Source organism: Pholcus phalangioides, unplaced genomic scaffold (assembly GCF_987345545.1).
Source record: "Pholcus phalangioides strain wild (caught in Gottingen) unplaced genomic scaffold, Ppha-v1.0 ptg000007l_1, whole genome shotgun sequence".
Lineage (NCBI taxonomy): Eukaryota > Metazoa > Arthropoda > Arachnida > Araneae > Pholcidae > Pholcus > Pholcus phalangioides.
The window spans coordinates 26,203,654-26,231,365 of NW_028301600.1; the positions used below are offsets into that span (position 1 = coordinate 26,203,654).

The window sequence follows — 27,712 nt, forward strand, 5'->3', positions numbered from 1 at the left end:
ATTTTAAAAGTATCAATCTTTTTTGCATGTTTTTTGCTTCTAACATGAGGAGTTTTCAACCAAATTTTAGAACATTAGACAACGTACAGAAATCGCGCTGTACTGAAATTTTTAAATGAAAACATCAAATGTTCAATTAGATAAGATTATTTGAATATATATAATAAAAACAAATAATTTCAAGTTATGGTTTTTTTGTTTTGAAATCATTGTTATTCAAAATTGAGAGAAAAATCAAAATTATGGATTGTTTCGTGTTATTGTAGCCCGTGATAAATTTTTAAATAGTTCAGCAAATTCATCACAGCAAGTTTTTAATCATTCCATTGATTATCACTGATTATCAAATCACTTAAGCGGCCTGAAATATCGAATAGCTTGAACACACCCCTCTTTTTTATATGTACCTTCTATCTCACTCACTGACTATTAAACAATTTTACGTGTAATTTAGAGTATTCTTTGCTTGCAATGTGTTTTTTTTTCTATTTGAAACTGAATAATGCTTATAGAATCATACTGCTATGTTAGATGGAGAATGTCTGCATTATCACAGTGAAATCTGACAAAAACACATATCACATACCTCTCATATAACCAAAAACAACATTTTTTCACCCCCATTCAGGCTGGGGGGAAGAGATGCGTTACAGATTACAAGTCTTCCTATAAACATACGCTATCTTCTAAATTGACAAGCTATTATTTGCTGAATAGCAATTGCATATCGCGTGATGCTTACACTTGCGGCAGCTCTATTGCTTGTTATCACGCGATTCGGAAATTTGATGGTAAATATTTTCCCCCTTACAGTAAATGGAATAAAAATGAAGTAAATTGAATAAAACAAGAAAGAAAAAAAAGCGTAAAATATACGAATTCAAAAAAAAAGAACATTTTTCGGATATTCTATTCCATAGAGGAAAAAAATAAGATAAGTGCGAAGAGATATATCGAACGTCCATCATTTTTGAAAGCATTCATTTTCCGTAATCCAAGAGAAGAAAAAAAATTGCAAGAAAAAGATATTCTCTATAGGATATGGAAGAACATGATACAGAAATAATGAATAACACATCCGTAAACGAATTGGATAGTATTTCTAAAGACACTTTGCCCAAAAAAGTTTTTGTCAAAAAATTTACTTTCTTGTCGAGCGATTTCTATATACAATTTCGAAATTACGACGACGTATTACTAGTTTCTAAAAAGTGGGGGAAAATCTTAAGCCATGAGGCGAGAGAAAAACTTTTCTGTAAGATAAATATATCTGTACATACTTTTAGATACGACTACCCCTTTCAATGTATGATGAGAATAAATAATCTAAAAAAAAACGGATCGTGGGAAAGATAAGAGGCATCTTTTTATCTCTTCTGCATATTATATCCGCATCCGCATATTTTTCGCTGAGTATGAAAACAAACCGCCATCCTACATCTCTTACGTTCTTAGAATTCCGATAAAGTTCTGGAGCTTCCTTCACTCATCCAAGGACCGAAAAAAGGATGAATGGATAACACTACGGAAAGAAATCCTCGTAACCGATTCTGAGTCTAGGTCTGATAACAAGGGGAGCCATTACTTATTTGCAATTCTATTTTTATTACTTCCCCCCCCCACCTTTGAAGGTTCGGGAAATGTTTTGGTTAAAGTGTGTGTGTGTGTGTGTGTGTGTGTGTGTGTGTGTGTGTGTGTGTGTGTGTGTGTGTGTGTGTGTGTGTGTGTGTGTGTGTGTGTGTGTGTGTGTGTGTGTGTGTGTTGTGTTTGGAAAGTGTCACTATATACACGCGCAAGAGAGATTTCTTTTGCTTCTTATACACCATTACTAGGTCTGTCTGTCTCTGAGATCTCTCTCGCCCTCGCTTATCCATCCATTTTATGAAGAGAAGCTCTTACTTAGCTCACTTATGCTTGTTTGCAACTTGGCCCTCGTTCCAGTAGAGTGATTGCCCTTTGCTCTAGTGTGTAAAAAAATAACCTAAAAAAAAAGAAGAAAAATATCTCCAAAATTAGAGGAGTCAAAAAAAAGAGGATGGATCCTAGATACCGGTACATCGGTAGTTGAATTTTTGCCTAAAATCCAAAAGAAGCACTCAAAGGGATGCCTTGCTACCGGCAAGACGATAAGTCAGCGGGAAAGACATTCGACGTTAGGAAATCAAGGTAACTAAGTTTTTAAGGTGAGTTCTTAAAATATACATCTGCATTTTTTTTTTCATTTTTGAAATATTATCATACCGATGGTTGATGTCGTAATCGACGTGTCGTTGACGTCACTTGCACATTCTATTTCATATTGTACCCTCTTATGAGAGAAATATGAATATACACATTTTTACTTTTTTGGGTTTATCAGTGAGTTGTATCCCTTATTTTGATATCTAAGATTTCCAAGAAACGTGAATGCGTATCATTAGTGTAACACGTTACAAAACATTTTAGGAAAATAACCTCCATATAGTAAACGTGAGGAGTAAACATTCAAAAACGTCATTTCCCAAGTTTTTTTTCCCCAAGAATTTGCACATTGATGTTTTTGGCATATAAGAGGGACGGTATATAACGTACAATACTCCTCAATAGCGTGTCATCTAAGATCTTGATCATGAATTGTAACGGCTTCTCAAGAGTGTTAATTTCTTCCGAGACTGACTTTTCCACAGTTATGGTCAAGTTGATCATTTTAAATTTCTTGACATTATATAATTCATATAGTCATGCGATACTATAATACGAATAGCGTAATGTAACAAACCATATAATCACCCGCAGGTCTTCCAATGTAAACATATTCAAAACATGAAGTCTTTCTTCGCGGTAGTTTCCAAGAACTTTGGGGTGTGATTGAAGTGAGTCGGAGACGATGGGGGCCTCGGCGGGGTTGGGTCTTGTGGCTTACGGGCCGTGGATGCTTGCCGGGCCCGGACATCAAGATAGTTTTTCCAGCATGACTCAGCCTCTAGGTAATCTGCTTCAAAGCGAGGACCATGCTCGGTGTTAGTGATAGTTGTCCTTTGCGTGGGTCGGAGGTCCGGTGGCGCAATGCCGGCCGGCGTTCGGCCCATGGTCTTGGTGGCTGGCGGGGCTTTTTCCTCTTTTTCCAGCATGTCCCAGCCACAAGATAGCCTGCTTATATCTCACAAGGGACAGAGCGGGGGCCATGTTTGGTGTTTGCATAACTCTAGCCCCTGTATGCCAACAAGGGCGTGCGTAGCTATTTTCGGCTACTCTTCAAGCAAGTCTATGTCCCGATGTAGGTATGGTCTCCAAAACCTCACAGCATACTCCAGTGCAGGACGAACTAAGCCTCGGAAAAGTGGAAGAATGGTTGTAGGATAACGCGAAAAGACCTTTTTGAAAATGAAACCGAGCATTCTATTCGCTTTTTTGACCACCGCTGAACAATATTCAGAGAACCTAAGCCGTTCGTCAATGAGAATTCCCAAATCGGTGAACATAGCTGCATCCGGGATAGTGACACCATGCAACTCGTAAGTGAAACAGGGGGTTGTTCGAATCAAAATGAGAGACCACGCACTTGTCAACGCTAATCGTCGTGCTTCATTCATTTGCCCACGCTGCAATCTTGTTTAAGTTGGTCTGGAGCAACTCCCTATCGCTTTGGTTCCCGACTACCCCCATTAGCTTCACGTCATCAGCGAATTTGCTAACAAGCCCATCAGTACCCTTATCGAGTTTATCGATAAAAAGTGGAAAAAGTATGGAGGCCGAAGACACTTCTCAAAGGAACTTTACTTGTGACGCCTGACCAATCTGAGAATTCCCGTTCACCATAACCCGATGTGATCTATCTCTTAACGATGATTCTATCCAATTCAGGAAGTTGCCCTCAATCCCAGTCTTGTGTAAACGCTTCAAGAGTTTACCCTGTTGGACCCGATCGAATGCTTTCTAGAAATCAAGATAAACACATCTACATTTTTCCCCCTTACCCAAAGCTTAGTCACGTGATCATACAAGCAAAGGAGGTTGGTTACACATGACTTCTCCTTTCTGAACTCATGCTGATTATCTGAAAATACATCATTCTCGTCTCTCCATTTCACCAGTTTCCTTTACATAATAATTTCCAAAATTTTCCAGAGGGAGTTCGTCAAACTCACTGGACGATAAGTGGACACAGCTTTTCTACTACCTATTTTATGTATCGGAATCTCATTAGCAAGCTTCTAATCCCTTAGGACGATACCCTCAGCAAAACTACTCCAGTAATTTAGACTTAGAATACAGCTTAACAAGAAAACGTAGGCCTATGTGTTGCACATTTTTTCCTAAAAAATACTCTTGGTCACAAATCGGTTAATAAATATACAACCCCTTGTAGCTTGAATGGCGTATTTGAGTTCTATATATATGCATCATTTGGATAATTTTTCCAATTGAAAGTATGCCTCTAGGAACACACACAGGTTCGTGAGTAAAATGCGGCAAGGAGAATTAAGAATAATCACCCTATATAACTTACAGCAGTGTTTCCTGATATTTTTCGCCCATTGCCCCCTCTGAACCTTTTCTTTCATAAGTTAAGCAGTCTTAACCAGCCCTTCCCCCCACATCTAGCAACGAGACGCTTTCTATTTGATAAATTGATATCTGAGTGAATTTACAGTGACCAAAATTTTTTATTTGACCAGTGACCCCCCCCCCCCTTTGAATGTCCCAGGGCCACAAGGCGGACATATGGCTTCAGGTTGAGAAACACCGACTTGCTGCCACGTAAAAAAAATCATTTGTTAAATTTTTCAAAATAAACTTTTTGTGTCAAGTTTTAGAATTTTTATAGAACTTCTATAGTGTAATCTTGGCCTAAGACCGACGATTTATGAATTAATTATTGTACAACGATAAGATTGGACACCCTGTATACACTATTTATGCGGTTAATTAATGAAATAAATCCTATATTTCATCGCATATCTTTCCAAACACACAAAACTTCTTTTACGTCTAGTATTATACAAATAACAACTGTCAAATAACTAGTAATTTTAATTGCATGAAAGACCGAATAAAATATTAAATTTCACTGATGACGTACAGTATTTTGAATATTTTTATGTGTTTCATTAGAGTGTTTCCCCCTGTCAATTGCTGCTTTGACTACGCATTTCTTGGAAATAAATAAATTTAGTTTATAAAGTTGAATAACAAGGGAATTATTCTCCCTATGATTGAGAAATTCGCATTCCGGATTGGACTTACTCTCCCAAATAATATTCACCTCTGTCAAATTTCTCTAGTCTTTAAGTGAGATGGAATTTCAATCCCTTTCGACGCTCAGATGTCATGCCTCGGGTATTACGAAGTAAATGGAATTAGACTTCAATAAGCACTATAACTCGACGGACCTTATCAGATTTCTTCGAAACTCGCTGTTTACTCCCCTCTCCCCCACACACCCCGAGATTCCGAACACATTTCCACTTTCTTCTCAGTGAGAGAGAGAGTTCTATAATATGTTCTCTCTGAAAGAGAGTTTTTAAAGTTCTTTTTCGGCTCTTTTGTCACGTTTCGCTCTCAGAATCGCATTTTGCTGGAAGTTGAAACATGGGAGGTGGAAAGGAGCTGGTGTTCGTGTTCCAAAGGCTCCACCATACTTCTACCGAACGCGAATTTTAAACCTTTTTAAGTAGTCGACATGGAAACACGTATATATATATTTTTTTCCAATGTTTCCACATGAATACATACACGTACCAGAGAAATTCAAGAGAAATGAGTATAGTTTTGTCAGTTTGTAAGTTTTAACAAAGAAGCCCATCCCCGAACAATTTTTTCTTATCTAATGCGTTCATATAACTTGATGAAATATTTTGTGTCAGATATTCACAGTAAAGCCTCAATATTTAAGTAGGACTGAAGCCATCTTCGATTACTGAAAACTCGGATCATCCAAAAAAACAATGGAAATCGTCTCTTAGAGGATAAAAGTACCCTTAGGAACTGTACGTCAGGGCGTCGCGGAGATAAAGGTTTTACGAAGAGACTCTGTTACACTGCTCTGGGGAGCCGCGGATAGGCGTTGACTATGGAAAGGGGTGCAGCTGGTGGAAAAAGTTTGAAAACTCTTGGCTTAATGTTTTCAGTGGTTCTCAAACTTTTAGCACCTGCGGCTCCCCAGAATAGTATGGCAAAGAATTATTTCAAAGCACTGAACCGGCACAAATCACTATACCAGGGGTCTTGAACGCATGGCCTCCCGCGGGATACCCGTGGCCCACCGAGGTCTTTGATAACATAAGTTTAGTATAGCTTAGTGATCAGTGGACCTGGATGAAACTGAAAATGTGGCCGCGGTGTGTCAGCGGTTGAAGACCCAGCAGTACACCAACTCCTCGAGACGCCCATGACAGAGGTTGGCTACACCCCTAGGAACCGTAACGCCCACATTGAGAACCACTGGCTTAGTTCGTTAAGATTAGATGTGTCAAGACCAATGGCCTCTTTATAAGAAAAGCTGACAGGGGGCTTTCATATCTCTGGGCCTCGATATGAATAGGTTATTATTTTTTTTTAATTATAAATGTATTATAGAAATTCTGACATGGGAGTCCACTAAAGATTCCAGCCTAGGGATCAATACCCCTTAAAATTAAAATCACTCACATTCTTTGGAAGAAAAGAAATACCTAAAGCACTTTAAGAAGGACTTTCGAAAAATTCCAGCACCTCGAAAAATCCGGAACCTCGAACTTTCGACGCTCGAATTACCGAGACTCTACTGTATTATACTGACACGACCAATCTTTACCAAGCACTTAATCCATAAATAGCTTCTTTTCCCCCTTCTGCGATGTCCATCTAAAAAAACAAAACCACTGGAATCAGGAAAGATTTTCGTTTCGATCCGAAAATAAATTAAAGGTAAATAGAAGACGACATTAGCACCGATCTTTTTCGTGAGTAATCGGAGTTGCTCAGAATCCTTAGTCGACATTGTAGAAGGATACCACAAATCGCATGTCTTATTTACTTACCAATTCTACTTATCCAGAATCAAGTACGGTAAGTACCACCGACGATAATTGCGTTCGTCCAAAAACAGAAGGGATTAAATTGCCGAAATGTATTGATAGTTTCGTGTACTTTTTACGATCGAAGGGTAATTACATTTTGCAATTTATTGAGAAAAAATAATTTTAAGGTATCCGGTTAGGTTCGAGAGCACTTTTCTATTAAATGGTACAGGAGTGAATTTTAATAACATTTTTTGATAGAAAATGTCCCAAAATAGTGAAAACAATAATAACTTTTGGACTACCTATGTCATTTTCTGTGAAAAAGTTATTTTTATGTCAAATTTTATGCAAAATCTATGAAATATTCGAAACGCGATTGGCCAAAAAATTCTATGAATGGAATGGTTTTTTTTTTCACAGTACATTCAGCTAGTTATGGTGTAGGTCATGAACCAAAATTTAAAGGATAAAAAATAAATGATTTGATGATATGCTCATGTGAGTCACACTCAAATCTGTACGTGAATTTTTTGAAAGTTCATCTTACATGTTGTCTACAAAAAACTTTAATTAGACAAATATAGGTGATAGACATTAGATTTTAGTTCATAACCTCAACAATCTATAGCAAAATGTCATATAATTTCGTAATGATACAATGAACAGATTTTTAGAAAACATGTTTCAAACTGAACTAAAACGTCAAAAATACTGTTCTTCCTAAAACATGTTTGTTTTATTCACGGATTACTTGAATTAAAAACGCAACACTAAAGTGGACGTAACTTCGATTCTAAGCGTCATATAGACAAAACAAGGCCTGTTTTGGCATCACAACAAAGAGGGCTTCCATAAAAAATTAATAAATAAAAATCTATATTTTCGTCCAAAATGACGTTTCCAACGTAGTCGGATACTTTTTTAATCTATATTGTGTATTTACGGGGATGTGATAAAAAAATTCGTAACAATCGGGTACATGTGGATACGTTCTTTTTCATTGGTTTTTGTTAAAATGTTTTAAATGTTGTTAAAATGTTTTAAATGTTGTTAAAATGTTTTAAATGTTGTTAAAATGTTTTAAATGTTGTTAAAATGTTTTAAATGTTGTTAAAATGTTTTAAATGTTGTTAAAATGTTTTAAATGTTGTTAAAATGTTTTAAATGTTGTTAAAATTTTGTTTTAAATTAATGAGATGGTTGTCGCCTATGGACAATGCCAAAGTTTCATTCCAATCCAAATCTTATCGTTTCCGAAGTTGCAATTTTGTTCCTTTTTGAACGTGCTGTTACTTTGATCCCATTCGCTCACTATAAATAATTTATCAAATAGTCATAATTATAGTCAGTTTTCCACAATTAAAATTTAGTCAAAGAAACTTCAATAATTGACTGTAGATGTTTTGAGGGGTGTCATGATCCTTGAAGTCGATTTTTCAAAAATGACTTTAAAAAATATTTCATTCAGTCGCAACTCAAATGCAAAAAATTTCGTTCCACAATCGATTGATTTGTTCTTTCAAAATAAAATAAAGAAATAATGAATTATAGTGTAAATGAATACAAGAAAAAGCTCTTTGAACGCGATTTTCTCGCATTGCAGTTTTTGAGATCATCCGTAAGACCAAAAACCAAAAACAAAACTACTGCACCAAAAATTCTGAAATTTTACAGAAATTTTTATTTGACATGTGTTAATAGAAATAACCTCCGATTTAGCAAATGACGTATAGGAAGTGTTTTGAAAAAAATGTTGAATTCATATTTTCGAAATTTATATTTTTTTAAAACTTTAAAAATTCATAAAATTCTAACTGAATAGTCAGATATCCACCAGTTCGAGGTTCATTTTACTAATACATGTCGAATAAACATGTTGTGCAAAGTTTCAAAATTTTTGGTGTGATACTTTTTTCATCATACAAATGAGCTCAAAAACTGCAATCTGAGAAATTCGCGTTCAAAGTGGTTTTTTTTTTCTTATATATGTTACGATATATGTGATAAATCGTTTATTATACATACTTACCAATCGTTTTGTTAAGTTTGATAAATACTTAAAATTTATCGCTTTTATCTGTGAGTGTGCATACTACCTATCCTAGTGCAATTGGTGAATTTGATAAATATAAAAAAAATCTAAATGAATCTATTGCGTGTGAGGCATATAGTATTACCCCGATACAATGATAACAAATTTTACGATTGTACCCCGATATAATGATGCAATACATGCATCAATTATCATTTATAGTATATCATGTAGTACGATTCATCATGTTTACCAACGACGCGGCGCTTGGATACTGTGCATAATTACCGGTAAAACTGATTAATTTAAAAAAATTTATCAAACTTACCAAAATGCTCGGTGAATGTGCATAATAACCGGTTATTAAGTAAAATAACCGGTTTTATAACAATTTTAAGTTTTATATAACAATTTATAACATTACCGTAACATATACATTTACACTATACTTCATTACTTCTTTCTTTTATTTTTAAAGAACAAATTAACCGATTGACACGAAGTTTTTTGTATTTGATTTGCGATTGAATTAAATATTTTTTTAAATTCATTTTCGACCTCAGGGATCGTGATACCCCTTAAAAAAGGAAATTTAAATGATGAATTTTTCAAGTTACGTTCATTCCGTTCTACCTGGAATTAGAAAAACGACGCAAAATTTCATTAAAAATTTATATGCATTATATGCAAAATTAGAATTTTTTCTAGTATGTAAATAGTTATTTTTCAAATATCCAAATACATCAAAAGTCTGTAGCTCAGTAATTTTAGTTTCACAATCAGCATACATAAAGTTTTAACAGAGTTCTCTGCGTTATCTCGAGAAATGAGATTAAAGACCATGTTGAACTTGCTGCTTTTTGGTATCATCATTCAACCAAACATTTTTCAAGCGAATAAAAGCCGAAGTTTTGGAATTGTTCCAGACGTCATTTAAAGTTTATGGTGAGGATAGGCTCTTTCGATAGAATCTCTGACGGACGTTTTCCTCTGTTGACGGAAATGTGGGAATTTTAATGTCGGTTCCGTTAAACTTACGCCGTATTGAGGAAATCTATATATCCGTTTTCCTGCTTTTTAGATACCCAAAACTGTTGGCCTCACCAAGCATGAAACAGTGTTATCACAATTTTGATAGTTCTTTCGTTATCTTTCTTGACTAAGTAAACGCCACGTGCATGCGGCGAAAAATCATCTAAACAGTAAGTTTTGTTTTGGCAGTATATCCTATTCAAAAATGTTCAATATTGTTCCTTTTTCAAACCCCATGATTTCGTTGCTATAAATTTTCACATTGTGAAATTATTTTACTAAAATAATTATGAAATCGTTGGAATATTTCAAAAATGTATTCATAACATCAATATTTTGTATTCGTATATCAATGTTTTTGATAAAACAAAATGTATTGAGGGTATTAAATACGGGAAATTCTTTTATTCGGTTAATGTGGTAAATCTGGTGATTTTGCATAATCGCTGGTTATTATGCATAATCACCGACCATTTTTGTAAGCTTGATAAATATTGTGGATTTATCATATTTATCGGTGACCATATATAATCCCCTCTCTCGTACTAATAAATATGACACATCGTCGATAAATTATTTAAATTTTTCGAACATTATGCATGAACTTAACTCCAAAAAATTATGAATTTGATGGGCAATGTTGGTTATGTTTGCACATGTTGATAAATTATGAAGGCAGCCTTATTTATCAATGCTGGTAAAAAAAATATTTTTCTATCTCTTCATGTTTATTTTAATTTAATTTAATTTTTACGGCAAATTGCGTGTAGTGCATGCATCACGTACAGACAAAACTGTTAAAAAATTGAATTGAAGGAATTTCTTTCATGTGATTTGCTCCATATTTATGAAACATACCAATTCTATTCGGGAATTGTGCATAAGTGCCTGTGAAAGTGATAAATGCAATAAAATTCATCAAACTTCCTGAGACGATTTGTGATTATGCTAATAACCGGTGATCATGCGTATATACCGATTTATCAAATTTACAGTAACACTGTAGTTATCGGATGATATTCCAGCTGTTAATTTTTGTATAATGGCATTGCGTATTCAAGAAAAATAGCTCTCTGTCAAAAAATTTAAAAATTCTGTTATAATAACGTTCGTAATAGAACCTATACAGCGCAGAATCAAATACATTCTAGAAATGATATTTTCATATTTATTTTTCTCCAAAAGCAGAATATAACTTTTTTTTATGTTTTGTAGATAATGAAATTTGAAATATTGAAAAACAGTTCAGAATTTTTTTTATTTGCAATATTAACTATAGAATGCACGCGTTTGTTTTTAATGGTGAACTTCTGATCTCACTGCTATTTACTTTTCCTCATACACTAAATATTTCGAATAAGAGAAGAAAGCATACACACACACAGAAGAGACTATCATTATTTTATCGATCTATAAGAAATGTTGTTTCACCGAACAGTATCCTTTGTCCTTATCGCAAAAAAAACTTAATCTCTTTTGGTTGTTAAAGTTAATCGTCCCACTAATAACTTTCCATAAATACGGTATAACTTCGTTAAGGGAGGCTTTTCTGAAACCATACTGTTTTTTTCCTATTCTTCCAATACTGAAGATTTCCAGAGAAATAGCTTTGTTTCAGAATACAAAAAGAACACAAAGCGATTGCAATTCGTACGAAAAAGAAGTGTATGAAGTTGTAAAGCTATAAAACTGTTTGTTACTCATTTATTTTCAATTCAGCCATGTTACCAGGCCTACCAAACTATTATTTTGTGCAAAAATTGAAAAAATTTCATAGTAACTCAGAAGAAACTATTAGAAAGAAAACATTTATTTAAAGTAAAAAGACCTTTTCCCTCTGAAAATACTATATATTTTGAACGAGAGTCTTATAAAACATTCGTTAAAAAAATTTTAATGGCAATCCTGTGTTATTAGATAAAATAATGAAATGAAAATGTGTATAATCCAGATTCACGTGCTTTTATATTCCAAGTGAAGTTAGTGTATAAAAAAAATAACGAAAGTTTTAATGAATGTATCAAACATTGCTCTTTATTTCTCGAAACTGAATATGTTTGTTTTAATGAGAGGATAAAAGTGATGCAATACGCTGCTTTGCTGGACTTTGTACTTACAATTATTATTCAAATTATATTCTGAAATTTTAATGGTTTCTGTAAGCTTTTCCTGACATCAATGTGGTTAGTTACTCAAAATGAAAAATATTTTTATATGTCCATATCATGGTATTTCTCGTTCTTCCAGATAAAATACAAAATAAATTCTCAATTTATACAAAAAGTATAAAACAAATAGAAGAGTTATACCTTACTGTTTTTATTTTTTTCCTGAGAAAGTACTTTTCTCCAGATTTATTTTTTTATTTTTTATTTTTTTACTTTCAGGCATCACTTGATATCTTCTCTGTATCATTTTGCATTGACCTTACGATGGTCATCAGTCACTTTCACTTCTTATTTTTTCGGCCATCATTATTGAAGGCTTTCTTTCGTTTATGATATATCGGTGGATAAGCAACAACACATAAAGTTTTTAGGAAATGATAAGCTCATAATCTTGATATAAAGATAGTAGAAAGAGGACAAATTGTAACTGTAAGTATCAGAGAAAGAGAAAACTCAAAATCCATTTTTCTAAAATATTTTTTGGAGATGTTCAATTTTTAATTGAAACACGTTAATTGTGAATAATTCTTGTTTCTCACAATGCACAAAAGTAGATGATTATACATCGTACTTTAACAACATAATATGAAATATAATTATTCCAAGTATGTCTATTTATTTATGTGAATGAACCAAATTTTAAAAAAAATATTTTATATTATTGTATATATATATAGTAGGAACAAAAATCAAGAGATACGAAGATATAGAATGAAGAAATAGCAAAAATATAGTTTTTCGAATGACAAAAGTGCTAGTGCTTCTCACTTGTTCATTCAAAAATATATACTTAAAAGGTAATTATTTGAAGAAAAAAGGAATAATAGATGTAATTTTATGTTCGAAAATCGAACCATGCATGGGGTTCCCTTGAGGACAACCCAGTGCATAGGTTCTATTTCACTCTCATAAAATTCCATCTCGTATTCCTTTTTTCTTCAAATAATTACCTTTTAAGTGTATATATATATAGAGAGAGAGAGAGAGAAAAGTATATACAAAATAAACATTATGAAAGTTAAAAATTTTGTCGAAACTCACCAATACCAGCGCCATAGGCAGCTGTAATATGCATTGTAGTGAAAAAAAATTGTTAAAATATATATTTTTTTAATATGAAAACAGAAAACAAATTAATTATGTGAACTGGAAAGCAAAAAAAGAATAATGAAAATTTCAAAAAGAAAAAATAGAATTCAAAAATGAAAAATTCAAAAAAGAATTCAAAAATGAAAAATTCAAAAAAGAATTCAAAAATGAAAAATTCAAAAATGAAAAATTCAAAAATGAAAAATTCAAAAATGAAAAATTCAAAAATGAAAAATTCAAAAATGAAAAATTCAAAAAAGAATTCAAAAATGAAAAATTCGAAAATGAAAAATTCAAAAATGAAAAATTCAAAAAAGAATCCAAAAATGAAAAATTCAAAAATGAAAAATTCAAAAAAGAATCCAAAAATGAAAAATTCAAAAATGAAAAATTCAAAAAAGAATTCAAAAATGAAAAAAGTTTTAGCCAATGTCTAGGGGGGTGAACACCCTGACATTGGCTTAACACAGAACGTTTCTGAGAGCATTTCTTGGCCTCCCTGGCCTAAATAGATGCCCGACGTTATGCTTAAGTACAATTGAATTTGAAAATCAAAATAGAAGGAAAAACAAATTCGTTTTTGCTTCTATTTTGATTACCCGACATTCTGCTTAAGTACAATTCGGGGGAATCGAGCATATATTTAGGCTATGAATGCCAGGATATGATCTCAGAAACGTTCTGTGTTAAGCCAATGTCAGGGTGTTCCCCTCGATGGCAGTCCTAGATATTTGCTATAACTTTTTCCTTTTTGAATTTTTCATTTTTTAAATTCTTCTATTTCTTTCTTTTTGGAATTTTCGTTGTTCTTTTTTTGCTTTCCAGTTCACATAATTAATTTGTTTTTTGTTTTCATATAAAAAAATGATATTTTAACAATATATATATATTTATTTATATTTATTATATAAAAACATTCCAATGATTCATATTTAGTCGAACTGTAACTACGTGCATTATTTAAAATGTTATGCCTATATAGTACTTTCTATAATTGCACAAATGCTCAAAAAAATATAAATAAAATTAAAGAATTCAAATATTATAAACCTTGATAGCTTTATGATTTTTTTCGCAATTAAAGCAAGTTTTTCAATGGTTAATTTCTGAGAAATATTTTTAATTAGTAGGTATTCAAAAAATGCTTACACATTTTTTTTTCAGTCCATTGAAATACTCTTATTATTTCACAAAGAGAATCTCTCTGAATTATGTACAAATGGATGAACAAATCCTTGTACATAACATATTCTTATGAAATAGTAATGATTTGAACTTTTTTTCAATTTTTTGTATATGAAATAAATAAAATTTTATATGTATGAAAAAGTGTATTTTCACACATGTCGAAAAAACATATTCGTGTCCAAGTTTAACTCAAACTTTTGCTTTGAGCTATTCGATTTTGGACTCGATCCAACAATTAACATCATTAAATATAATCCAAGGAAGTATTCGCAAAGTTCTCACAAACCTGCCAAGGGAGGTTTGGAGACGGAGTCTGTAAATCTTGGCTTTATTTTTAGTTGACGTTTTGCCAAGAATCAGCTCGCTTTCTGGTTGTTTACATTCTCAATGTATTGAACATAGTCCAAATATCCATAGTTTAGCTATGTGGGTGCAATAAAGCACGTGGCTCTATTAAACACAAAATGAAATTTTGGAACGTGTCTTCAATACTAAATGCAATTATTTTCCGCATGATTACTTCAAACCTCATTATCGAAATCAGCAAGTTTATCTTCAAGAAAAAGACGGAAAAAAATATCGAACATAAATTGTGTTTAATTTAGTAATAAAGCTTGTTTATATTCAAGTTTTTTTTTTTGTTGGCCTCAGGAAAGATAGGGCAAAAACTTTCCAATTGGGTTTTTGAGGACAGGGTGTCCTTATAAGAAGTTTATTTTCTTTTAATAACTATATATATCCAAAGAATTGGAGAAAACCGTTGAATTCACGGCCAAAAAGTCACGGATATAAAAGTGATGATCTCTCTATTAACTATACAGAGCATCTTGCATCGTGAATGACGTATCTGAGTTCTACATGTTATTGGATAATTTTTGTAATTAAAAGTACGCCTCTATAATCAATGGTTCGCCAGTAAAATGCGGCAAGGGTAATTCAGTAATCACCCTGTATAGTTATTTTGATTCGACCTTATTGTGATTATACCCAAGTTGCAATCAGTATATGTGATATATTGATGTTCAATCGTGCGTTTTTTACGCGCATATCCTATTTATAAGTAGGTATATTTCTGTAATAAAGACAGCCCAAGAGAATAAAAACAACTAAACGCACTTGAATTCTATTAATAAATAAGTAACGATAAATCTGATATTTATTCTCATTTGCTATCGGAACCATTCTTTTTCGTCTCCTTCTGAATCCTTTTAAAGTCAATAGGACTAACACGTGATATTCCTTTTGGGTTTTATCGGATATGTTATCTTTGCATTCGTTTTTTTCCAAGTTGAAAAACAGTATGGATTTTCTTTTTCAAGGTCAATCTCTTTCTATAACAGATTATTTATTGCTTACGAAAAAAAAAATGGGAATGTGAAATCGAATGCAAGAAAGATCTTTCACATTATATTTGATATTCATGACGATATATTTATCGATTTTTAAGCATTTAAATCAAAATAAACCAACCGTACAAAGTTATGAGTTCTACAACACAACACAATTTTAAATTATTTTTCATGAAATCATTTTATCAATCACACATTCATTGTACATTGATTATACATATTTCTGTAATCTAAAAGGATTTTTTTTTAATTATGTTAGTATGTATATTAAATATATTTTATAACATGTTTTAAAAACGGATAATTTTAACGCTTTGTGTATAAAACTTTACGTGCTTTGAAACAAATATCAATCTTGCTTGAATTCGTAGTTTATATTTGTTAAAAAATGTTTTTAAAATTTTAGACTACCATACTGTACTTAAAAATGCCCATGTGTATATTGGACATATGAGACAAGATTTTCGGGGAGATAATTCTTAAGAGAATAAATAACAGTTTTTAAATCGAAAATCCAAAAATATTAAATAGGGTTTGTTATATCCTGTGAAGTCTCAACTAAGCTCTCCGAGGTTCTTGAAATTTGATATAATTTAAATCGCTATGTACACATAAATATTGTTGTATCGTCTTTTTTTATTTCTATCATATAATATGAAGCAATATTATCAAGATAGAAGACTTCTTTTGATACAATTGCTCTTATAAGATTACCTCTTATCAAGACAGAGAGAGTCCTCTATCTTGATAAGAGGAGTTTAATATACAGGGTGGGCAAAAAGTCCGTAGAAACCTCAAAAATTCATAAATACCGGAAAAACAACCGAAATAAAAAATGGTTTGCAGGGTTAGCATCGCTTGGTCACGGGAATTTTTTTAAGACAGGAGAAGAAAATAACTCAAAAAACAGCCGATAGGTGGCGCTGGTACGAGTAACTTTGGTGCAAATATGTAAATGAGACAGTTATAAGAACTTGCGCGCTCCTAATCCCCCAACATAGGTGGTGCTGACGTACACAAGTCAAGATAAACGACTTGGAGGTATTCGTATCGTCAAGATAAACGACTGCCTCCAAGTCGTTTATTACAGCTATATGTGTTCCACATGATCACCAGCACAGGGGATAACACATTGCAGACGAGTTACAAATCCAGCAACGGCAGAGTGCAGCAGGTCCACATACACGGTTTACAATGGTGAACTGGTTGTGGATTAGGAGCGCGCAAGTTCTTATAACTGTCTCATTTACATATTTTCACCAAAGTCACTCGTACCGGCGCCACCTATCGGCTGCTTTTTTAGTTACGTTTTTTCCTGTCTTAAAAAAATTTCCGTGACCTATCGATGCTAACCCTGCAAACCGTTTTTTATTTCGGTTATTTTTCCGGTTTTTATTCATTTTTAAAGTTTCTACGGACTTTTCGCCCACTCTCTATATTAAAATTCTTACAAAATAGTTTCCTGTTTTTAGTAAACAAAGTACATTACAAAAATTCATCGAGAAAATATTTTGATCTTCAGAACATATCACGATAACCTCAATATTTGGGACCAAGACATGTTCCCACGAATGTGTATTAGGTTTTTGTGCTGAAAGAGTCCCTAAACAACAAAATTCACTTTCAGTTTCATTTCCATAGAAACGCTTACGTAAGGCATGGAAGCCGTACACATTGCAAACGAATACTTAGATTACGTCAATCGACACTATTTTTGCTAGTCTATTACATCTCAGCGTGTGTTTTTCACGCAAATGTACTATTTGACTTCTGAGACGAGGCGGAGAAAGATGAGTGTCTTATCGTCGTCTCCAAAGAACGCGTGTTCGTAATAGAAAATACTCTTTTTCCTCATCTTTGGAATCATCAAGACGAACGTAGAAGCAATAACAAACTGACAAAAAAAAAGAGGAATACTAGCAACTGCGCCTCATCATCGACGTATATCAGCTACACTGATTAGCAAACACAAGCCCGCCTTTCGTTCTGATATTAAACCATCTTGTTATCATCACACCATAAGCAATATTCTCCGGTTGTTTCTAAGGAGAGCAATCACTTTATAGCCTCCGGCATTTGCTCTGTGCGTTTCTTGATTGTCAGACCTCGCTGTCATTTGAAAGAATGTAATATTCCGCGAAACTAATTTCTAAGGATTATTTTCTTATATAACATAATCAACGATGGTTTCTTAAGTAAGTACTTCTCGGATGTGAATAGATATCGACAGTTAGAATATTTTCACGCGTTCGTATAACCGCACACACGTGTTTTTATGTAATTGGTATTCATTTTTGAAATAGAAAACAAACGACGACTTGCAAGCGGTTTCCGAGCTACTAGGCCATGATCTAGGATATTTTCTTCGTAACGTTTCGTCCACATCTGTGGCAAGCATCTTCTGAGGTTAAACGGACGGAGGTCTCCGCGATAAGCGATAAATTCTTCGTCTCCACTTGTCGGAGAGACCTACGTCCGTTCAACCTCAGAAGATGCCTGCCACAGATGTGGACGAAACGTTAGGAAGAAAATGTATAGACCATGTATTAATATCCCAGAAACCGCTTGCAAGTCATTGAACGTCGGCCATGAAAGCTTCAGACAAGACTTCATAAAACAGATATATCAAAATTTTAACCGACATGCTTTCAACATAGAATGTAGTTAGAAACATGCCATGACAGGCAAAGGCCCAGCGAGGTGGTATACAGTCGAAAAACATCAGACATATTCTAAAGCGAAATTGAAATCATACTTAAGGTGAGAATTAGCCTTTCTCTAGTAAATATGTTTGTGTATGCCACAGAACCCAAGGTATAATGGCACAAACATTTTTATATCTTTTATCGTTTCTGGTAAAATTCGTAAATTATATTGTTTATCGTGTAAAAAATCATATATTTCTGCATCAATCTATTTTTCCTTTAAGAAGGTGACTTGTTCTGTGTCATTCGTATCTTACTTTTTTTTTTATTTCATTTTTTTAACATCGTCATTGTTTTACGCTTGAGTGATAATTACACTGGAATTTATTTCAAATGGCAAAAATTCTAATAACAATCTCAACACAAGATTTTGACTAAAGACTCCTTAAACTTAAAGTCAGTAAGATGGATTTTTCATCTCACAGACAACGCTCAGAAAGAAAAATTAGATTTTTTTTATCCGATACTGTACTATAAATACCCGTTGTTTTTACAAATCTATGGCGAAGTGAATATTCTATAACGCACATAGAAATAAATAAATAACGTATACTGTGTGTCATTTCCAAAGAAAATGTTAACAAATCATCATCTTCAACATAAAGTGATATTTGAATGCGAGTGATTGAGTAAACCCCGTGAGGAAGAAAACGTAGATACCTCCGAGTGGTTATAGAATTTTATATATTACTATTAACCTATTAAATGCCAAACTAGCAGTCTTTAAATGCGCGTGTTTTTGAATCATAAGTATTTTAAAAACATACAGTTTGTTTTGTATTTAAAACGTATGTGTACTCTGTAAAAGATTTTATGAAACTAAGATAAAAGCAATAGCATTTATGTGTGTAAAAAAAGCGAACAGAATACTCGGTTTCATTCCTAAAAGGTCTCTTTGCGTTTCCCTTCGCGTTGTCCTAAAGTGTTTTTTTATTCCGATCAACACACCACATAAAACATACAATCAAAACAATTGAAAAAACACAAAAAACAAAATTCCACAAAAAATGACTTTACGACGACACAGACACACCCCCAGGGGACTGAAAGTCCTTCCAGTCGGTCAGTATAAGTTAAATTAAAGAATTAATTGGATTATAATGATTCTCTTTCATTTTTCCCAGGCTTAGTTCGTCCTAGACTGGAGTATGCCTTAAGGTTTAGGAGACTACCTTCACAGAGGGACATAGACTTGATTAAGGGGAAGCAGAGAAGAGCAACGCGTGTCCTTGGGGGCACACGGGGCTTGAATTATCAAGAAAGACTTCATTTTGTAAATATGTTTACATTGGAAGAACGCAGATGTCGGGGCGATATGATCAAAGTGTTCAAAATTTTCAACGGAATGGATAGGATGGACCATGAATTATTAATACGCCGTCAATCGACTGCTTGGCAAGGGGACACCATTACCGATTGGTAAGGGAAAATTCTAAGTTGTGGTGTCGCAGGGAATTTTTCTCTAATAGGGTTGTTAATAAATGGAATAGGTTATCCCCGTGGGTAATGAATGCTAACTCAACTAACACGTTTAAAAAGAAGTACGATAAACATAGTGGTGTAAATCGATAAGCTATCCACACTTAGATAAGATAACCATAAATATTTTTTATGGGCAATGTATTATATTTTATCATGTTATATATATAGTTTTTAGTTTTTATAATTACACTTTTTTAATTTGGTTGGTGTATTTTGGAAATACATGACACCATACTTGTTATGGGCCACTTTTTTTTCAGCTACTTCGTTGGGCATTTTTCCTGTTGCGGCCTTGTATTTGTATTTGTAAAATAAAGTAAAATATTTGAAGTATCAAAATGCGTAAGTTCCAAACCAATCACCACATTTTTCGAATGAAGTAACAGTTATCAACTACTACCACAAATTTAATGCTTCCGAAAAACGATAAAACTCCCGGAATCTAAAATTCAATATCGATATTATCCATGATAGCAAATTTTATTCATACTCTCTTTTCGCGGCACAGATGCTAGACACATTTATTCTACTGAGTAATTAATCTTAAAATATGGCTATTACCTGGATCACCGATCAGATTTCTATGGTTAATTATATGCTTTGGCTTGTGTTTAGAAACTGCTATAACACATTTTCCTTCAACCTAACTCCAAGCTCGATAACTTGTCATAGGATAACGACCATGTCGTGAGAAATTCTCATTTAACTTCACCCTGACTCTCATATCTGAACGTTTTTAATGAGGATTGCTTGGAAACTTGATATCATTTGTATATATCTTTATATCGCTTCTCCATAAATTTAACATCTGGTTTCTGAAACTAATGAGAAGTGTGTAGTGTTTAAAGTATTGCTTATCTATCAATCAAGCGTTCATTTTATTGCGTGAGCTAGTAACTTTAGTTGAAAATCATATCAATTAAATTTAAATTGATATTTTTGAAACCGCTCATTTTCCATTATCAAGATATCTCTTTTCCTTTGAAATCTATATTTGAAGAGTGATATTAATCTAAAAATACTTTTCAGATATGAAACGTTGTTTTGATTGTGATGATTAAATATAGGCCTACTGTAGTACTGTCAAATAAATATCATATTATTAGTGAAAGGTTGAAGCTATGTCTCAGTAAATGTGTTAATCCAAAGATGTAAAATATTACATGCGTATTATTTGGAAAAAATATAGTTCTCTCAAGAAAATTTTCTAAATCTATAAATGTTTTTAATCATTTTTGTAGAGAGAGCGAGTGATTTAATTTTCGCGACTGGATGAAAACAACCTTATGGTCGCAAGTCATTATGACTAGACCGCCTGTGTTGGAAGCGAAGTATTTAAAACTAGTTTTATACATAGCTCCGACATCGTTAAGGAACAATGTTGTTTTAGAACAAGTTTGCACTTCATCGGCATCAAGCGGAAACTTCGTTCTCTTTTCCAGACTGTCACCAATAAATCACGTTCAACTAATTTCACTAGATAATTTAAGGACTGAATGAAAATTTTGAGAGTTTTAGCTCCTTCATGCATCGACTTTTCGGTCCTTTAAACACTGTTTATAGCCTATAACGGATCCCGCGTAGTTTTCGAATAATTTAAAATTGGGTTGATGCAAACAGCAGTCTCCACTAAAATATATTCTAATTATTCAACTCTTCAGATTTATTTTAATTATTCACCTGTTTAAATTTATTTTAACCATTTAACTGTTTTAGAGTTCATCTATTTAACTTATCAGAACACAAAAATATTCCATATATAACCGAATTAATTAATGGTTATCGCCGTTCAGCAGTAGAGTGGTTTATTATTAAGTAGCGTTCGATTGTGATATAATACCAGATGAGACATAGGTGTAGTTGTCCAACCTTTCAAAATAGGATCTCAACTGTCGGTCCGGGTTAAGTAAACGACTGCAACGAAAGATGACTGGGGTATGTCAGTCGCAGGAGGTGAATTAATCTGACTATAAATGTATTTCAAGGAACTCTGGTCTAAGCCTAACAGCGGTTGAGATAGCCTGTTGTCTTTAGTCATTGTCCAGCTACAGCATGCCGCCTTATAATATTATTTCGCTGAGTTTGGGGAAATGTTTTTCCTTCCCACTTTACACCTTCCGCTGTTTTGAAAAAAATAAGATCTCACAGCGAAAAAATAAGATCACATCTAAACTAAGCGGATAATCATCAGTCTATTATTTTTTTCCTTTTTAAATTGTAGAGCAATTATCGGCAATTGTCAATTTTAGCCGTTCTCAAATATGTGGCAAAACCATATTGGAGGAAACTATTAGTCTCTACTGACTGATGTTCCATTGATTCTGAAAATCATCATTCCCAGTCATATCAAATCATTCATTTCCTTACGGTGTATCTAACAAAACACGCTATAAATTCTGTTCTATTCATTGATATCTCAATTTCCCACAGTGCATTACGAATTTTGAATTTTAAAAAAATTGTTCAAAAAAATTTTTAATTATTTTTTATTTTGTTTCAGGTATCTTTTTCAAAGAGAGTTCAGATTTCCGCAGTTATGCCTGTTGATTTAGGATTGATTCTTTCAACCAGTCCTCCGCTTTATGCATATTCAGCATTCGTTGAAAGTCAATACACTCATTTTACATCGGCCAGTTTTCAGTCAAGCGACTCTTACGATCATGGATATGCAGTAAGCAAACAGAATTATATCAGCAGTCGTCATCTACAGTCACAGTTGTGTCATTCAGCATCTGCAAATAAAGAGGAAAAATTGAAAAATGATCGTGTCAGCTTTTCATCAACCGATTGCGCTAAGCATGATCGAGTCGATCTACTTCCTGGCTGCAAACCAAGGGAAAAGAAAAAAGTAAGTTTTGCCGATGACAAAGGCTTGGCTCTAGTCGAAATAAGAAACATACCAGAGAATCCGAACTTTACAACGAGATGGGCGAGAGATTTCTTTTCTGCTTTTACAAATGTCATCGCACCGAAAAATACGAGTGAAAAGAAATGGAAGATAGCTTTTCCTAACCCTCCTTATAATCCCAATATCATCACTGAAAAACTGGAGAGAAATATGGTAGCTTTAGAATACGTGGATGTATCAGAAAATGATGATAATGATATCATGACAGGCATTGTTAGAGTGAAAAATGTCGTTTTCGAGAAAGAGGTGTTTGTTCGAGTGAGCTTCGATAGATGGTCTACTTACGAGGACATAAGTGCTAAGTACGACGACTCGGGTTGTAATGAAGATGAGGAGGACAGCAAATCCTCAGATGCTTTCCGATTTACGGCGCCAATAAAACCTGCCGCTGTTCGATACGAAGTCGTTGAATTTTGTGCTTGCTATCGTGTTAATGGGAAAGAATTTTGGGACAACAACGGAGGAATTAATTACCGCCTAGTTTCTACGGCTGCGGGGAAAGCCTATAAAACATCGACGGAAGTTTCACAGATTCTCTCCAACAACCACGAACGATCTCCCAAAATGTACACAAATATCACCGATCATTACAACTCCTGCTCAGATATAGAAACATGGAAGGCACTTTTCAATGAGCAACCTTATTGGTGACTATAAACGTTTCAAAAAGTCACTAATCCTGATCAAAGCTCTGCGAATCGTTGTTTAACTGGTATATTTGATTGAATCGTTTCCTATCATATAAATGATGCATTATAGTTCCTATCGTTGATTATAGATATGTTGTTATGTTGCGTTTTTATTGAAAAATACTATTATAGAAAGAGGGTATCGAAGGTAGTCTATAGCATTTATAATTAACTCAAAATACAAGAAGCATTATATAGGCTATTCATTAATTATGGTTATTGTTTTTTGTTGTTTTTTTGTATATTTTTCTTGTTTGCGTTCACAAATTTTGTATTTTTTCGATCAAAAATCTAAAACATTTTAGATTTGTGATTTAAAGATGGAAAAATTTTTTTGTTCAGTGGTGTTTGTGTCGTGTGCATTTGTAAAAATGTGTATCTGAATAAAAATTATTAATTTCTATTAGACATAAATACAATTATTTTTTTTAGTTCTTTTTTTTAATTAGTGCCCACCCAAGCAACTTTTAGCTACATATAAGTACATAAGCTTATATTTTCACCACGTCTCGGTTACATAAATATGTAAACACATGTATTTGTACTTGTATTTCTTACTGTTTTAACTCTTTATAGGGCAAAAGACTAAGGCAAAGATTCAATCCTTTTTTTTTTGCCTTGTTATATGTTTGAGAAGTTATGTAAGACCATGTTACTGAAGACGTTTTATGAAAATCATTGATATTATACAAATTACGGGGTGGAAAATTATTATCTCACCGTCCATTTAGCATAACAGTTTGCATAAAGTGAGCGATAGGATAATTACTTCCTACTTTATATATACATGGAAAAATCAAGTGAAGGTAACAAAATTTTATTTAAAATCGAAGTGATATATGAAATTACTTTATTCTTTGGTATAAAATAGGAAAAAATTAAATGCGCGAAGAAATGTAAAAAATTGTGTGCAAAGAAATACAAGCTTATATAAAAAAATTTAACGCACAAATAAATACAAAAGATCGAATGCCAAAATTGAATGCATGAAGAATTAATGAACATCAGACTTAGGAGCTGTGAAAAGGAGGAAAACAAACTTTATATAAAACCATACGGTATTACATCTCTTACAAATCACAGTTTCATTTTTGCCTTTGTGTGGCAGAATGCATAGCGCTTGTATTTATCAATATGAATTGGCATATGTAATCCTACATCTGAAAGGCGCAGTTTATTTGCGATCACAGACCACGCATCGGAATGATTTCTCTTCCTATAAACTCCGTGTGAAGGTGCGTAACCAGAGCATTTTTTTTGCAGCAAAATGTGTGCTTATCAATACAGGGGCTAGAATCTATGCATGCAATCATAAACTACAACCTATACATTCCAGCCGTAGTATTTTGAATAAAATAAAGAGCGCAATTTATAATTCTTACGCATTGAATAATTTGATAACAACAAAAAAAATGTGTAACTTATGACACATTATTGACAAAAAGGAGAAAATAAAGTTTGAGAATGTAGAGTGTAAACTGTCTCATTATTGTTTCAAAGCTCTCTTGTGACCAAGATTTTTGACTTCATCGATCATTTTTAAATTATTTTATTTTATTTAAAAATAATCGTTATTATTATTAAATGTTATTATTTAATATTTAATAAATAACATTTTTTATTTTAATAACAACTTATAAATAGAATTACAATGAAACTGGTTACATATCTTTAAATATATAAGTTACTACTTTTCTAATTAGGAAAATTTGAACGCAAATTCCACCGAAGAATGATATCCCCAACCAGCAAACCATGGAGATATACTTCCCACTTTCATGAAAGGACTTTCATTAAAGGCGGGATATGAATCTCATATGAATTAAATGCTTTCATCTATGAACAACATACCCAACTTCATAGAACTTCGCAAGAAGAAAAAAGATTAAATTTTTCAATAACTACATTTTTTTTAATTTTTAATTGTGGAAAGTTATTATCCCAACACCGCTATTAAGGGTTAAAACTCACTTCACTCACTCTCGGGGTTCCCTAGTTCACGTGTTTGAAGTTAGTATATTAGTTTATAAAAATCAATAATTTAATATTTCTAAAAGTGTCGCTCATACTTCAAAATTTATCAATAATTTAACTATCTGTATCATCTCTATAATCTGTATCAATAATTTAACATTTATTTATCCCAAGTTTCTCAAATTATAAACGTTGGAACAAACATGTTGACGACGTTTACCAGAAATCCTCCGCCGCAACCTTAAACATTCCACTCGGGAGATATCAGATTGCTCTACTAAACTTACATCTCTCCCGTTCTTTCCTACACCGCTGAAATCTTTGACACCTACACCTCCAATAATATAGGCAAACTCGAATCAATCCAAAATAAATCCACCCGATTTATTCACGACTGCTGGTCATCTTTTGTTTCCGTTTCTGAAGTTAAAAACGAACTTTATTTCCTCCACTCCTCTACTCTTCGTCTCATATCTCGTTTAACCCTGTTATATACGATTTTCCACGGTCATCTCAACTTTACTTTGGTATCTTAGTCAAGCCATCCTACATCTCCAGAAGACTCAGGCATTTCCTTATAGTAAAAAATTTTTGCTTCTACTAACAGCTTTTTAAATACAGCTTCTTTCCTCATACCATTGGTGAATGGAACAAACTCCCCAGCTGTATTGTCTCGACTCCCCCACTATCTCTAGGTTTTTTGTTCAATATCTTTGTCACTTTCAATCGCATCCTCTTGCATAGGCCTCAGGGCCAACAATATTGTATAAAGAAATAAATAAAATAAAAAAAACGATCTTTTATATATATGAGAAAAAAAAACACCATAAAATTAGTTTTTTTTTTCGTATGGCTTATAATTATGTTAAACGATAGCTTTACAGTACAACAAAATTTTTATTTCATCTTTTAGATTTTTAAAAATGTATTCGATTTCGCAAAATGATAATTAAAAAATGTATTTTATCATATGTGAAGGGGCTATTTATTGCATGAACATTATACCTGGCCAGAAAATAATCTATATGTCTACTTCACCAAACACCAACTCTGGCCATATCGCTATTTACTGCCATTAGTGAGATGGGTTGGAAAGGAAGGCGCTGTCTATCGGTGGTCGCCTCGAGTTCGTTAGGGAAAATATCTTATCTATATCCTCCCTTGGGTTCGAACCCGGGACCCCGACAACAACCTTCACGATGGTAGACGAGCATCTTACCACCATGCCACTCCGGCACAATCGATATGTCTGTCACATGACAATTTCCTCTTACCAGAAGAATGACCATCCAAATGATTAATGTCTTATGTATATTTTTGTATTTTACTTCCATAGACACGGGCCATTCATCACTCAAATGCACAAAAATTCTGAACCAAAACAAAGTGCTTGTTAAAGACAATGGCAGTAACATATGGCGATATATTTTTGCACTACCTGTCTACACTTTTCATTGCGCGAAATTTTACCATTTGTCATACTGGGTGAAGATTTTATGATATCAGTTCACAATTTTTTGAGCTAAATTATTCATGGATTTGCGTATGAAGCATACGGATAAAGGGATTTCGATCCGTGAGAAGACGTCTACATAACACTTTGTACCCCATATAAGTGTACGATACCCATTAAATTCTTGCGAACTTCAACTGCATTTCTTTCTTACTCTTCACGAATCTATTACATTATACATGTATTACAATCATTTTTCTCACGTCAGTCATCTCTGTACACAAGTATTGAACAATTCACTGCGTTTGAAAGTAATTTTTTGTGCATGGATCGATATGTTAATAGAAGAGAACTGTTGAGATAGGTTGGGATGCGTCTCTAAGCAACGAACCATTTTTTTCCTCGTGTTTTGTCCCAATCTTTTTTTTTTTTACTGTTAAAGTTCTAAAAAATATTCGAAGTAGAGGAAATTCATTAATTCCAATCACGAAAAAAAATAGTTTTTGGAGGTTATTATGATTCATGAACATTTTCTTAAAGCTGTAAGATTGTAAAAGGAAAGAACATGGTTGCGTGATTCTATTATATTTTTTCCAGGTGAAATTCTTTTTTTTCTCTCGTTATATATTTCGGGATTATAGCTTCATGTAGTAAATATCT

At 33.2% G+C, this 27,712-nt stretch overlaps 1 protein-coding gene across 6 annotated transcripts; it reads left to right on the plus strand.

The window, feature by feature from the left end:
- Positions 1 to 1,728: 1,728 nt before the first annotated feature.
- LOC149085109 (protein phosphatase 1 regulatory subunit 3C-like) lies at positions 1,729 to 25,097 on the plus strand. Of its 6 annotated transcripts, XM_089232916.1 has the most exons (3): positions 1,823 to 2,183; positions 12,435 to 12,644; positions 22,529 to 25,097. In XM_089232916.1, exon 3 carries the CDS (start codon positions 22,565 to 22,567, stop codon positions 23,585 to 23,587), a length of 1,023 nt encoding a protein of 340 aa, XP_089089042.1. In that variant the 5' UTR covers positions 1,823 to 2,183; positions 12,435 to 12,644; positions 22,529 to 22,564; the 3' UTR covers positions 23,588 to 25,097. The 6 variants fall into 6 exon arrangements, with proteins under 6 accessions (XP_089089040.1, XP_089089044.1, XP_089089042.1 ...); XM_089232914.1 differs by lacking the exon at positions 12,435 to 12,644 and having other exon boundaries at positions 1,729 to 2,183; XM_089232918.1 differs by lacking the exon at positions 12,435 to 12,644 and having other exon boundaries at positions 1,811 to 2,166.
- Positions 25,098 to 27,712: the final 2,615 nt, after the last annotated feature.